Here is a 13,758-nt window from a genome sequence, read left to right as displayed (position 1 = left end):
TTACAGTTCTACCTACCTGCTATTCTCTCTGCCCCAGAGCCTTTGCACATGCTATACCTGCAGCCTTTTCTTTCGTACATTTCTCTTCTCTCCCCCTTTACCTCGTTTCCTAGTACTCACTCCTGATATTTTGGCTAAGGGATTCCTTCCTCGGAGGGGGCTTCTCTGATCCCCTCAAGTAGATCAAATCCTCCTCTCCTAATTTATTTTGCCTTCTTTATCATCATATTTGTCAGAAGTTACAAGTTTACATTTGCTTGACTAATGTCCATCTCCTTACCTCCCATGAGGACAGCAACCGTATCTATCACTGGCTTCCAGGGAGTATCTCAATGAAAGATATAAAGCCAGGTCAGTCCAGGGAGCACCATGTGCTGTGAAAGAAGCTAAATTAATGAAAATAAAGGAGATATTGAAGAAGAGATGTAAACATGTTTGACCATTGAGTGAAATTGTTGGTGAAAGTACCAGCTATGATCTGAGAAAAGAAAAAGAGACGACTCCAATAAATGTGACTTATACATCAGTTTTTCTTATTATCAAAATGGATGAGACATGGCTGGGTTAGACTTAGGAAGAATCTAAAACATGGGCCCTTTAAGGAGAGAAATGCAAGTCCATTTCCAATTGTACACGAAATCAGCCAGTGAGCAGATCGCTTTTCTTCCGCCACGGAGACAAAGCAATGGACACAGTGATATTTCAACAGAAAAATGGATTTAAGTACAAGAAAATAGATGCCACAAAATGAGACTCACATTGGGATGCCTTTGAGGATAACATTATTTTCTGCAGTCCACTGAAAATAAGAATAGAAGTGCACTTCCATGTTACTGTAGGAAGTGCCAGACATGTAGCACACAGTTGAAGTCACACCTCCCCTCTGGCCCAGAGCACCAGTGGGGAAGGAGGATAGCAGTAGGTGGATCCAGTGGTTATTTGCTATTTCAAATGCTGACTCCATCTGGGGCCTCAACGAGTTGATAGAAACACGTGAGGGATTCAGTTCCAGAAATGAAGGTGTAAAGGCTCAGAGATCATCAGAATAGAAAGTCCTAGCATTTACAGAGAATTCTTAGAGTAAATGATTTCTATCCCCAAGAAGCCAGCCATAATCCAGTATTCATATTCAAAAAGATCTCCAAAAGGTAGTAAAAATGAAAGTTCAGTCTGGTTTAATTCATTTGATTCCTGAGTTTAAAGCTAGAAAATATTCTGGGTCACACACACAGAGTTATTGTCCCTGTTGTTAGGTACTGGTGAGTCTGTTCTGACTCATAGAGATCCCATCCATGTACAACTAAACAAAACACTGCCCAAACTTGTGCCATCTTCAGTCATTGTTGGTTTGAACCCTTGTTGTAGTCACTGTGTCAGTCCATCTGGGTTAGGGGCTTCCTTTTTTTCCACTGACCCTCCACTTTTCCTCCACATTTCCATGATATCCTTCACCAGGGATTGATTGGTCTCTCCTGACCCCTTGTCCAAAGTATATGAGATGATGTCTCACACCTAAGGAGCATTCTGGCTGTGTTTCTTCCAAGACATATTGTACCTTCATCTGGAAGTCCACAGTATATTTGATATTCTTTGCCAATACCATAATTCAAAGGTGCCAATTTTTTGGTCTTCCTTACACATTGTCTAATTTTCTCATAGGAAGCGATTGAAAATATCCTGGCTTGGGTCAGCCACACCTTAGTCCCGGTAATAAAATAGAAACTCCCAGTGTTTTAGAAGATATCAAGATGGTAAATCAGTGTATATGTAAAAAACAAAAATAAAAACCTCACAGGTCCTTTGTCAATCACAGTATTGAGTAATGGTCTCTAAACTTTATTAAGTTTAAGGTGGCTGTTTAGAAATAGATAGATAGCCTACTCTAGTGTCAAAGCTATGAACAAGGAAATCTACCGGAGGATCTTAAAACCTGCAGCTACTCATTTTTGCCGCCTTCTCAGTTGGTGGATAGGAATGGTAAGGACTAGAGTGTGGGTTGCTTGTTCAGTAGCATCCAGGCTGCATCAACTTTGACTGACTGCACAGCACAGGGTGTTAAAGGCATGTGTTGTTATTAGTCAGGGCGGTGATTGGCACGAGTCCAGAGACTCTTAGAAGCTCCATGCACAACAGAAATGATCAATGTCTGGCCCTGTGCCATTTGAATAATCAATTATAGATTGGACTATTGTGATTCATAGGGAAGTAGGTCATAAGGCCTTTTTCCATAGTACATCTTAGTCTGGGAGCTCCGCAGAAACCAGTCTGGCACTCCACGGACATCGCACACAAACCTCTGTGGACAGACAGGTGGTATCTTTGCTTGAGGTATATTGGCTGGGAATCAAACTTGAGTCTTCTACATGATAGGTGAGAATTCTACCAGTCCCCAATGTTCGAGGCTTAAAGGCGGCCCATTCCAGGTTCTGACATCAGTAGTCGCTCCCTGACATAGAAACATGATGTGTGCTACTGTGCTGTGTAGCAGCTGAATAGTTAGATTTGGTGGATTTCAGGGCTGGCCTGGTGAGTTACATAATTTGATCTGTAGTCCTTCTAGAACAGCTGACCATAAACCCGGACTTCTGCGGGCTTCTAGAGATGGCCCTACAGACTTCACAGGACTGAACCTGTGTGTCCAGCATCAGACTTGCTCTCTGTCCCTGGTATCAAACTACCCCAAACTTAGTGCTTACATCCACAATTTAAAGTGACCGGGCATTATCACATAGGTTTCTCTTATGCAATTGCAGTCACATGCTGGTGGAGTCTGGAGTCATCTGAAAGCCCTCCTCTCCTTCCTGTGTCTGGTGAATGGGCTTAGTGGTTTTGGACAGCTGGCGGCTAGTTGGCCATCTCTCTTTTACATGGCTACTTGGACTTCCTCACAACAGGGTGGCCTCGGGTAGCCAGGCTTCTTACATGGTGACTGGCTTCCCCCTCAGCAAGACTTCCAAGGGACAGGAAGTAGCTGCTGCCAGGACCAACGCCCTGGAACTGTCACAGCATCACTTTCACTACTGGGTAAAGCAGTCAGAGCCTGCCCAGATCCAAGAGGAGGAGGCAGAGAGTTCAAGTCTCAAGGAATGAGCGGCAAAGACCTGTGACCATATTGAATCCTCCAGGTCCGCCAAACAGGACCCCGGGGGTTGTTCTGAGTTGACGACTGTGCTAGCCTGGCCGCCTCGTGGGACTGTCTGCATTCATACAACTGTTCATTCTGTGGTGCCATCCTCTGCTAAGAATTTGCATTTCTTCCCCAGATACACAGAATCAGAATCTGCCTTTTAACAAGGCCTATTAGAATCACTTGGGGATCCTGTTAAGATGTAGGTCCCGATTCAGTACGGCTGGGGTGGGAATACAAATACTCTGTAGGGAGTGGAACTGGAGCAACCAGGTCTAAGCCTCACTTTCGACATTGATAGGAGAGTTCGTGTAGGAATGGGTGTCTCTGTTTGTCTGCAAGATAGCTCTGTGCCAGAGTTGGTGGGGTCGTGAGGAGACACAGTGGATACAGGCCGAAGATCACATAACTCTGGATCAGTAGAATTCAGCCTGAAATAAAAATCTGAAGCTCGTGGCTCCCAGGCCACTGTGCTCTTGGACATTTCTAAAGCTGTAAACTGAGAAAGCACATTTTTCTTGGGCTGAAAGAGCCTCCACCAATCTTTGAAGGATAAACTCAAGGTATAATGAGAGGTGTCGTGAAGGTGCCCTGTGTCATCAGTAAGGATGCTTGAAGCCACTGTATTGACCTTTGCTCTTGGGGAACTCTTTCCGGATCCTCCAGCGGCAGCAGCTGGGCAGGATGGCGTAGTCAGCTATGTCCTGGGGGCCGAAGCGCCAGGTGGTATAACTCTGGTAGGCACAGTGCCGCAGCCGGCTATTGGTGGACTCCGGGTCCAGCTCCAGCAAGGGCTCCTGGTAGAACAGAACAAACTGCAGGGTGTGTCTGGACAGGACAAGCTTCCGGAACAGGTCTGAGGTGGTGATGCAGGCACCAGGCTTTTGCCGGCAGCACAGCTCTTCCAGGCATCTGGAAGTTGAGTTGAGCTCGGATGGGAAGCAGTGTCCGCACTGGCACCAGCGCGGGCTGTCCTGGGGTTTAGGAGTTGTCGCTTCACACAACGGCTGCATTTCTGTCTCTTGCCCCAGAGTTGGAGATGGCTCAGGTAAAGACAGTGGCAGCTTGAACAGGTCTCTGAAGTCCATCGGGGGTCTCTGAAAAAGCCATTTCCCAAGTTCTTTAATTTTAGCTTAATTTTATAGTTATATTTAAGTTTTCATGACTACTACTACTATTTTACATATGCAAATCACACACATGTTATAAGTTTTTGCAAACCAGTGCAACTCCTTCCTGATTTTAGTTTTCTGTGCATGCTATGTGCATTGTTACATGTGTGAGCACATTATCTACATGGACAAATTATTTGTGAATGTATGCTTATTGTCATTCATTAAATACCTTGTATGTATCAGGTCTGTGCTAATGTTTTAAAAGCCATATTGCTTCATAGAAACTCCACCTAAGTTTCTAAGAATCACTTGACATATGTATCATTACCTCCACTTTATAGATCTGGGAAGTGGATTTCAGAAAAGCTTGGCTTCAATTTAGCTATTACCTCTTTAGAAAGGACTACTACCCCTGACCATCCAACCTAGGGTATACTGGTAAGTGTTGGACTGCTGCTAATTAAAAGGTTGGCTGTTCAAACCCACCAGCTTCTCTGCAGGAGAAAGTTAAGGTCATCTATTCCCATAAAGCTTTATAGTCTTAGGAGTCCTATATAGGGTCCCTAGACATCAGAATAGGTGTGATGGCAGTGGGTTTGGTTTCTGGTTTTGGTCTTCCATGCACAGGCAGGGACCCCAGTCTGCTCTGTTTCCTGTTATAGCCCCAATATCGAGGACAGTGACCAGCACATAAAATCTTTTGTCGATTCTGACTCATGACGACCCCATGAGTGAGAGTAGAACTGTGCTCCAGGCGGTTTTCTTGGCTGCAGTCTTAACAGAAACATATTGCCACACCTTGCTTTCTGAAGGAGCCCTGGTGATTACCCATTCTGCTGCTAACCAGAAGGTCAGCAGTTCAAAATCACCAACCTCTCCACAGGAGAAACTGGGGCTTCTGCTCCTGTAAAAAGTGACATTGGTGGGCTTGTTGCGTCTCTGCTAGATGGCTGCTTGTTTAACTTCAATCCTTTTAAGACCCCAGATGTTATATTTTTTGATGGCTGGGCACCATCAGCTTTCTTTGCCACATTTGCTTGGGCACCCTTTTTGTCTTCAATGATCCTTGTTGATCAACCCTGGACTCATGGCAAGCCCATGAGGGAATCACACTATTGTGACTCAGAAAGTTTTCATCAGTTGCTTTTTAGAAGTAGAGCTCTAAGCCTTCCTCCCATGATTTGTATTAAGGTATTGCTGTTACATCGTAAAGACTCAAGATAAACTATTGCCTATGAAGAAAATATCTTCACACTGAGCAGCAGTGTGACGAAGGAGTGCAGTGGAGAAACATTAAAGACAAACCGTGACAGTCTTGGAAACCCACAGGGGCAGTTCTACCCTGTCCTCTAGGGTCACTGTGAGTTGGGTTCGACTCGATGTCTTTCATGGGTTTGAACCACCAACCTCTATTTTTAAAATTAATTATTTTATTGGAAGCTCTTACAGATATCATAACATTCCATAGTTCAATCACATCAAGCAGTAATGTACAACTGTGACCACAATCAGTTTCAAACCATTTTCTTTCTTCTTGAACTCCTAGATATCAGCTCCCCTTTATCCCTTCTTCCCCTTCCCTCCCCTCCAGGAACCCTTATTTTTTTTTTTCCTATAATAGTTGGGTTTTTTTGGACCATATCTTACACAATCCAATATATCCTTTCACATATAATTCTGTTGTTCGATCCTATCAAGTGGGGTTATACAGTCATCAGTGCTATCTGCTCCCTATTCCCCACTCCCTCCACTTTCTCCCTGTACTCTCAGGGAACTGTTAACTCTTGTTACTATTTCTGAAGGGTTAGTCTTGGCTTTTATGTACTGAATGAACTTAAATATACGAATGTACATACACAAATCTAACACGATTAGTGAGGTACAACTGATCAAAACCATAATAGTAAGGGAAGGAAATATTAAAGAACTAGAGGATTGTTATGTGTGAACCACCAACCTCTTGATTGGTAGTCAATTGCAAACCCTTGTGGCATCTATGGCCCTGCCCATCACCTAACTGACCAACCAGTCACCATTGCCTTAACTCCTACTCCTGACCGCCCCTGTGTGTAGAGTGGGACTATGCTCCCTAGGGCTCCCAATGGCTGCTCCCCGGGAGGGAGATCTTCTGCTCCACCCGCTGCTTCCCACCAGGCTCCCTCTGCTGGCAAAGCTGTATGCTGTCCTCTGAGAGATCTTGACAACCACGGCCATCATGTCTGTTCATCTTTAGTTGAGTTTTATTTTAAAACAAACAAACACCTAAAAACAACAACAACAAAACCCTAAATGCTTTTACTTACTGGAACTTCTTCCCCCTTGAAAGTTTGCAGACTTTTCCCAAGTAGCTGCTGGTTCACCATCCTAATGTAAGGTTCATCCACAAAGGACACGTATTTTAAGCTCTAGGAGGGAGAAAAAGGTTTAAAAAATGGGCCCATTTTGTATGGAATGACCAAGAATGGCATATTTGAAGATACCTGGGGCATTGCTAAAGGCAACTGTTATTCTCATTTAACGAATGTTAGAATTTTAACCAAGTTACCCCTAAACTCTCTTGAACGCAGAACGAAAGATTTCTGCATCCAAAGATAAATCAGAACTGGAGCCCGAGCTACCTTACCTTTCCTGTTGTTTAGTTTTAATAAATAGATTTTTTTTTTTTTTAGTCATCACAGACTTATGGGAAAATTCCACAGAAAGGACAGACATTTCCTGGGTGGCCTTGACTGTTGCATTCAGGGCTACGTGATTTAGTTCTTCCCCACATTCCGGGAGCGTTCCCAGCCCAGGGCCTCACCTCCGCCTCAAGATTGACCATCTCAGATGGACAGTTACATTATTGGCACTTAAATTAGGGGTTGAGCTCTCTTTCATCCCCCTGGGGCCATGAAGTGGAGAATAGTTTTAGCTGCAAACAGGAACGCTGATTTCACTTTGTAAATACACGGACACAGGACAGTGACTCCTGTAGTCAGCAGCTGTGGGGAAGGGCAGGGCAGTGGCGCTCATGGATGAGGGGAGGACAAACCCTCTTTGTTGCTTTTAAGTTCCACACATTTTTCTCTGATCCAGGAAACTATGGTGCTGAGAGCAGAAGACGTGGTTAGTGACGTTACATGTTTTCCTCCTAAATAAATCAAATCCCCATACAGTCCCAGGTTCTTTTTGGCTCCTCCTCCTTCCTAGAAGCAACCTTGTGGGAACAACCATTGTTACCACTTTATTATTATTATTTTGCGTTTTGCATGTTATCAGGGTGGTGCAGTGGTTAAGCACTTGGCTGCTAACTGTAAGGCTCCCACAAGGATTGCAGGCCAGAGAGAGGGGAAAAAAGGATTGCAACCCAGAAAACCCTCTGAGACAGTTCTACTCTGCATATAAGGTCACCTATTCCATCTGTCTGCTGAGCAAATAATCAAACAAGCGGGAGTATCTGAAGGAGAATGTAGCATCAGGATCGAAGGAAGGCTTATTAACAGTTTGTGGTATGCAGACGACACAACCTTGCTTGCTGAAAGTGAGGAGGACTTGAAGCACTTGCTGATGAAGATCAAGGATTGCAGCCTTCAGTAGGAAAAGAAGACCAAAATCCTCATAACTGGACTAATAGGTAATATCATGATAAACAGAGAAAAGAATTTCATTTTGCTTGGATCCACAATCAAAGGTCATGGAAGCAGCAGTCAAGAGATCAAATATTAGGTAAATCTACTGCTCAAGACCTCTTTAAAGTGTTGAAAAGCAAGGATGTGACTTTAAGGACTAAGGTGCGTCTGGCCCAAGCCATGGTGTTTTCTATGGCCTCTTATGCATATGCAAGTTAGACAATGGATAAAGAAGACTGAAGAAAAATCAAGATCTCTCTGGGAAGAAGTACACCCTGAATACTCCTCAGAGGCAAGAATGGCAAGACTTTGTGTCATGTACTTCGGACATGTTATCAGGAGAGACACGTGGAGAAGGACATCATGTTTGGTAAAGTAGAGGGGCAGCAAAGAGGAGGAAGCTCCTTGACAAGATGGATTGACACAGTGGCTGCAACAGTGGGCCTGCAACAGAGCAATCACGAGGACAGTGCAAGGCCAGGCCGTCTTTTGTTCTGTTGTACCTAGAGGGTCGCTATGAGTTGGAACTGACTGGAAGGCACCTAATAACAATATGAGGCAGAATCCACTGGACATCACACCACAGGAACAGTGTGTGTGGTCACTGTGGTCACATTGTGTGCACCACACAATAAAAAAACACATCAGATGACTTTACGTGTGCCGTCATTGTTTTTTTGAACCTCATGCTGTTCTACGCTTGTCTTCTCTCATTCAACGAGATGCCATGGCTCTTTGCTTCTGCCAGTACCTATGCCAAACAGTTAGGAACCTGATTTTTAAATTCAACCAGTCTGAACTGGAATCTTCAGCTCAATCACTGACTACTTGTATGGCGTTGGGAAGATTAATAAACTTTTCTATGTGCCAACTTAAGGAGCCCTGGGGGCACAGCAGTGAAGCATTCGACTGTAAATGGAAAGGTGGGTGTTTTGAACCCAGCCAGTGGCCCTGCAGGAGAAAGAGTTGTCGACCTGCTCCTATAAGGATGGCAGGCTAGAAACCCTTGTGCAGGGGTCTACACTGCCACATGGGACCACCATGAGGTAAAAATTGACTCGACAGCAGCTAAGAGTATGCCTCAATCTACTCATTTGTTAGAATAGAGATGAGTAAACTAAAAACCAAACCCATGGCTGTCAGGTAAGTTATGACTTCAGAATGACTCTACAGGCCAGAGCAGAGCTGCTCCTTAGGGTTTCCAAGGCTGTCAGTCTTTATGGGGCAGCCAGCCACAGCTTTCTCCCAAGGAATGGCCGGTGGCTTCAAAGAGCTGGTCTTCCTGTGTGCAGCTGAATGTTTAGTCAATGTGCCGCCAGGAGCCCAGCACTGCTAGCAGGATCTACTTAGTGGGTTGTTGTGAAGATTCAGTGGGCTGAATCTATAAATCACTGTGAAGAATCCTCACAGCATGGAAAGGACTCCAGCGATGTGGGCTGTTATCAACCTCATCCTTTCTAAAGGGTGCCAGGTATGCCTTATTATGCATTCCCATCATGCCCCTCTTCAATATTATTAGTTACCCCAGACCCAAACCACTGCCATCAGGTTGATTCTGACTCCTAGGGCCCCTATACAGGGTTTCTGAGGCAGTAAATCTTTATGGGAGCAGGTCACCTCCACTCTCTCCTGAAGAGCGGTTGGTGGGTTTGAACCGCTGATATTGCAGTCCAATGCTTTCATGTTATTTGTTAGGTCCTACCAATTTTTCCTCCCAAATTGTTAGAATTTTTGCTTTCCTTTTGGCTCTATTGCTTTAATATGCTTGACAACATTGACACATTCTGGGATAGAATGTTACCCCTCTGTCTGTCTTGTCTCTCAGTTCTTCTTTCTTTCTTTTCTTTTTTAATCATTTTATTGGGGGCTCATACAACTTTTATCACAATCCATCCCTCCATCCATAGTGTCAAGCACATTTGTACATTTGTTGCCCTCATCACAGAATACATCTTTTTTTTTCATGCACATTTGTACATTTATTGCCCTCATCCTTCTCCAAACATTTGCTTTCTACTTGAGCCCTTGGTATCAGCTCCTCATTTTCCCCCCTCCCTCCCTGACCCCCCTCCCTAATGAACCCTTAATAATTTATAAATTGTTATTATTTTGTCATTTCTTACACTGTCCGACATCTCCCTTCACCCACTTTTCTGTTGTCTGTCCCCCAGGAAGGGGGTTATATGTAGATACTTGTAATCAGTCCCCCCTTTCTACTTCAGCTTCCCTCCACCATCCCGGTATCGCCACTCTCAACACTGGTCCTGGAGGGTTCATCTGTCCTGGATTCCCTGTTTCCAGTTCCTATCTGTACCAGTGTACATCCTCTGGTCTAGCTGGATTTGTAAGGTAGAATTTGGATCATGATACCTGGGGGGTGGGGAGGTAGGAAGCATTTAAGAACTAGAAGAAAGTTGTATGTTTCATCATTGCTATACTGTACCCTGACTGGCTCGTCTCCTCCTCGAGACCATTCTATAAAGGGATATCCAGTTGCCTACAGATGGGCTTTGGTTCCCCACTCTGCACTACCTCCTCATTCACAATGATAGGATTTTTTGTTCTTTGATGCCTGATACCTGATACCTTTGACACCTCATGATCACACTGGCTGGTGTGCTTCTTCCATGTGGGCTTTGTTGCTTCTCAACTAGATGGCTGCTTGTTTACCTTTAGGCCTTTAAGGCCCCAGATGCTATATCTTTGATAGCCGGGCACCATCAGCTTTCTTCACCACATTTGCTTATGCACACATTTGTCTTCAGCAATCATGTCAGGAAGGTGAGCCTCATGGAATGCCAGTTTAATAGAACAAGTGTTCTTGCATTGAGGGAGTACTTCAGTGGAGGCCCAATGTCCATCTGCTACCTTAATACTAAACTATAGCTCTATTTCCCCATCATCATATATAAATATATTTATATATGTACATGCCTTTATTTAGACCTCTATAAATGCCCTTTGCCTCCTAGTTCTTTCTTCTATTTCCTTTTACTTTCCTCTTCGCCCACTCTCATGCTCAGCCTTCATTTGGATTTCAGTAATTCCTCTCGTTTACATTACCCTTGATCAAGCCTCACCAGGCCTCTTACACCCTCCTCACCACTGATATTGGATCACTTGTTGTTCCCTTGTCCCTGGGTTTGTACACACCATTTCCTTTCTCTCACCTCCCCCTCTCCCATGTCCCCCCAGGAACCATAGGTCCCCGTTTTTTTCTCCTCCAGATTGCTTACCCAGTCTAGCTTATCTAGATAGACATGCAGAGATAATAATATGCACAAAAACAAGACAGAGCAAAACAAAGCAACTAAAGAAAAGAAAACAACAACAACAAAAACCAATGCCAAAAAAAAAAAAAAGAGAGAGAAGCCTGTAAATAGTTTAAGGTCTGTTTGTTGATCTCTAGGAGTGTTTTCCGGTCAAGTCTGATGGGGTGTCATGCCCTGTTTCAAAGTCTTATTTTGGGAACTCCCTCCAGACTTCCTTGCTCTAGTCCCTTGCTGTTTCTCAATTATTATTTCTGATCTTCCTTAAGATCAAAGGCATTATCTGAGAGCTGGTCTACCCAGGTGGAGGCTAGACCCAAAGGGGGATACTGGGACCTTGTTTGAGCAGATTCTTCAGAAACCTACTGGACCCTATACAGGTGGCATCTTATACAGATGTCTCAGACACACGCAGGCAGCGCCCCTTACCCTAGTGGGCTCCACAACAGTTTCATATTTCTTCTTGTAGTAGTACTCATTCACGCCACATGGCTCACAGCACTTGCACCTGGGGTAGACATGTGACCGGCAGCACCCACTGGCATACGTGTTGATGAGAAAATCGATGAAGAAGGTGGCCTGGGGAAACACACAGAAGCACCACATTCATAAAACTGCTGCCTCCTCTTCTGTTTCTCCAATTTATATGCCTCTACTAGGAGAGCACTTCCAAAAGTTCATGGAAAACATCATTATCTTTCAATTCCGTTTTTTTGCACAATTTTTTTCAAGCCCCCCTTGTAGATATAAATAATAGAAAATTTATATATATAAATATATATTTGTTTATATCTATATAAATAGATATAACTGAAAAATAGAAAATTTGCCATAGTAACCATTTTAAAAACACATCAATTACAGTGACATCCATTACATTCATCACACCATACAACCATCACCACTGTCCATTTCCAAAAGTTTTATATCACCTCCAGACACTTGCTTTGTACCCCTGAAGCAATAACTTCTCCCTGCCCCATCACCTTCTGACCAATCATAAACTTTGGTCTTTGTTTTATGCATTTGCCTTTTCTAGAAATTTCCTCTCAGTGTGCTCAAGATTCAACAGCATGGGTGTGGAACTTCCTTTCTCTCAATAGCAGAGATAAAAGTGACTTGTCATTTTGTCAAGTCCTTTACAGAAACCGAGAAAGAGACTTACCAAACCAAAGTAAGAGAGGGTTGAGCCAATGTATACAACCAACTGGATAATGTCAAATTTTCCTCCCTGAAAAAAATGTGGAACAAAACTCAAAACCATTAAAAAAAAAACACACAATAAAACAAACCAGGCTTATAAGTCAGAGAGAGACTGGCGATCGGATCCCCTGAGACTATGGCCGCTAGTCACCCTTCAGGTCTGAAATTAAATTTGGCCCCATGGTTCAATTTTTATCCAAACAGTAGACAGGGCTGTTAAGGAAACATGAATACTAGGGAAGGACATTCTTCTTAGAATGAAAGGGGCAGCATTCAGTCAAGGATGAAATTTAGAGGGTTAGGAAAGAAGGAGGAAGGGAAACAGGAAACAGGAAGTGGGACATGTGATGGGTCAGCAAGGGGTGGCAAGGGATGCACTGCAGCGAAGTGTAGAAGAGCTGCTGAATGGGCAACTGGTCAGCTCTGCAAATGTTCAATTCACACTGCACGGTTGACGAACAAAGAAACTGTCCTCCTTTGGAAACACAGTGGGGATGTTCACACGGTTAGAATTCAGAGCAACTCATTTCTGCTCTGCAGTGCAATTGCTGGGTCAAGCAGAAAGAGCAGCACCCTAAGTGCCCATCATAGTCACCTCCAAAGGACTTTTCTTCTTAAGCCAACTTAAGTGAGGCTCTCTTACTTACAAATGATATATCAGAACCATTTCTCTCTCTCTCTCTCTCTCTCTCTTTCTCTCTCTCTCTCTCTCTCGGTTTAAAATCAGAGTATTTTTTGGTTGAAAATTCAAATTTTGTCCTGCAGGATGATTTGTTCATGGACAGCACCCCAAGGACGGGCCTTCCTCTTCTCCCAAGTTTGAGATGCTCTGAGTCAGCTTATGACTCCGAGCAAAACAAAGCTCATTCCTTGGAGGGCCATGCCCGGGGGCCAGGGACCAAGGGCCAGGACAGAAACTCACCGTGCCAAACACCAGGATGTCAAAGCGAATCCCAAAGACTTTCAGCAGAGTCCGCTTTTCAATGTTTGATTCCTTATAATACTTGGCGTATCTGTAGGATGAAAAGGCTCCGTAGTTACAAAACTCTTTCCAGATCTTTCCAACCCATTTTCCCACAAACTTTCTGAAGTCCCCCGTACTGGCATTGTAGGAAAAGGAACATGAAAACAGGAGCTAGTCTAGTCCCCCTTACGCATTAAAAAAAAAAAAAAAAATCCTGGGCTGAGGTTGGTGAATATAAGAACCTACTTAGACCCGTGAACTGCTCTCACCAACCCCCTGGGGTCAGAGAGAGACATTTGTTCACACCAACTGCTTCCTTTTTTTTGTTTTATTTTTAAAATCATTTTATTAGGGGCTCATACAGCTCTTATCACAATCCATACAAACATCAATTGTGTGAAGCACATTTGTATATTCATTGCCCTCATCATTCTCAAAACATTTGCTCTCCACCTAAGCCCCTGGCATCAGG

General features: G+C 43.9%; 1 protein-coding gene across 2 annotated transcripts in view; it reads right to left on the bottom strand.

Annotated features, from left to right (window-relative positions):
• The window catches only part of P2RX7 (purinergic receptor P2X 7), a 59,386-nt gene that overhangs the window by 7,673 nt on the left and 37,955 nt on the right, over nt 1–13,758 (bottom strand). Inside the window, exons 9-13 of one of the 2 annotated variants that reach the window (XM_045296784.1) lie at nt 13,245–13,335; nt 12,285–12,350; nt 11,549–11,698; nt 6,546–6,647; nt 3,759–4,224 (exon numbers count right to left, since the gene is read on the bottom strand). In XM_045296784.1, coding sequence (XP_045152719.1) covers nt 3,759–4,224; nt 6,546–6,647; nt 11,549–11,698; nt 12,285–12,350; nt 13,245–13,335 — 875 coding nt within the window. Of the gene's footprint in view, nt 1–1,650; nt 4,225–6,545; nt 6,648–11,548; nt 11,699–12,284; nt 12,351–13,244; nt 13,336–13,758 lie in introns of those variants that run through there. The other variant, XM_004709587.2, reaches the window with a different exon arrangement.

This window comes from Echinops telfairi, unplaced genomic scaffold (genome assembly GCF_000313985.2).
Source record: "Echinops telfairi isolate 266 unplaced genomic scaffold, ASM31398v2 ScPeMD7_7412;HRSCAF=8450, whole genome shotgun sequence".
NCBI lineage: Eukaryota > Metazoa > Chordata > Mammalia > Afrosoricida > Tenrecidae > Echinops > Echinops telfairi.
The sequence above is the reverse complement of the archived record's forward strand: the minus strand, read 5'-3'. Positions and strand labels throughout refer to the sequence as shown.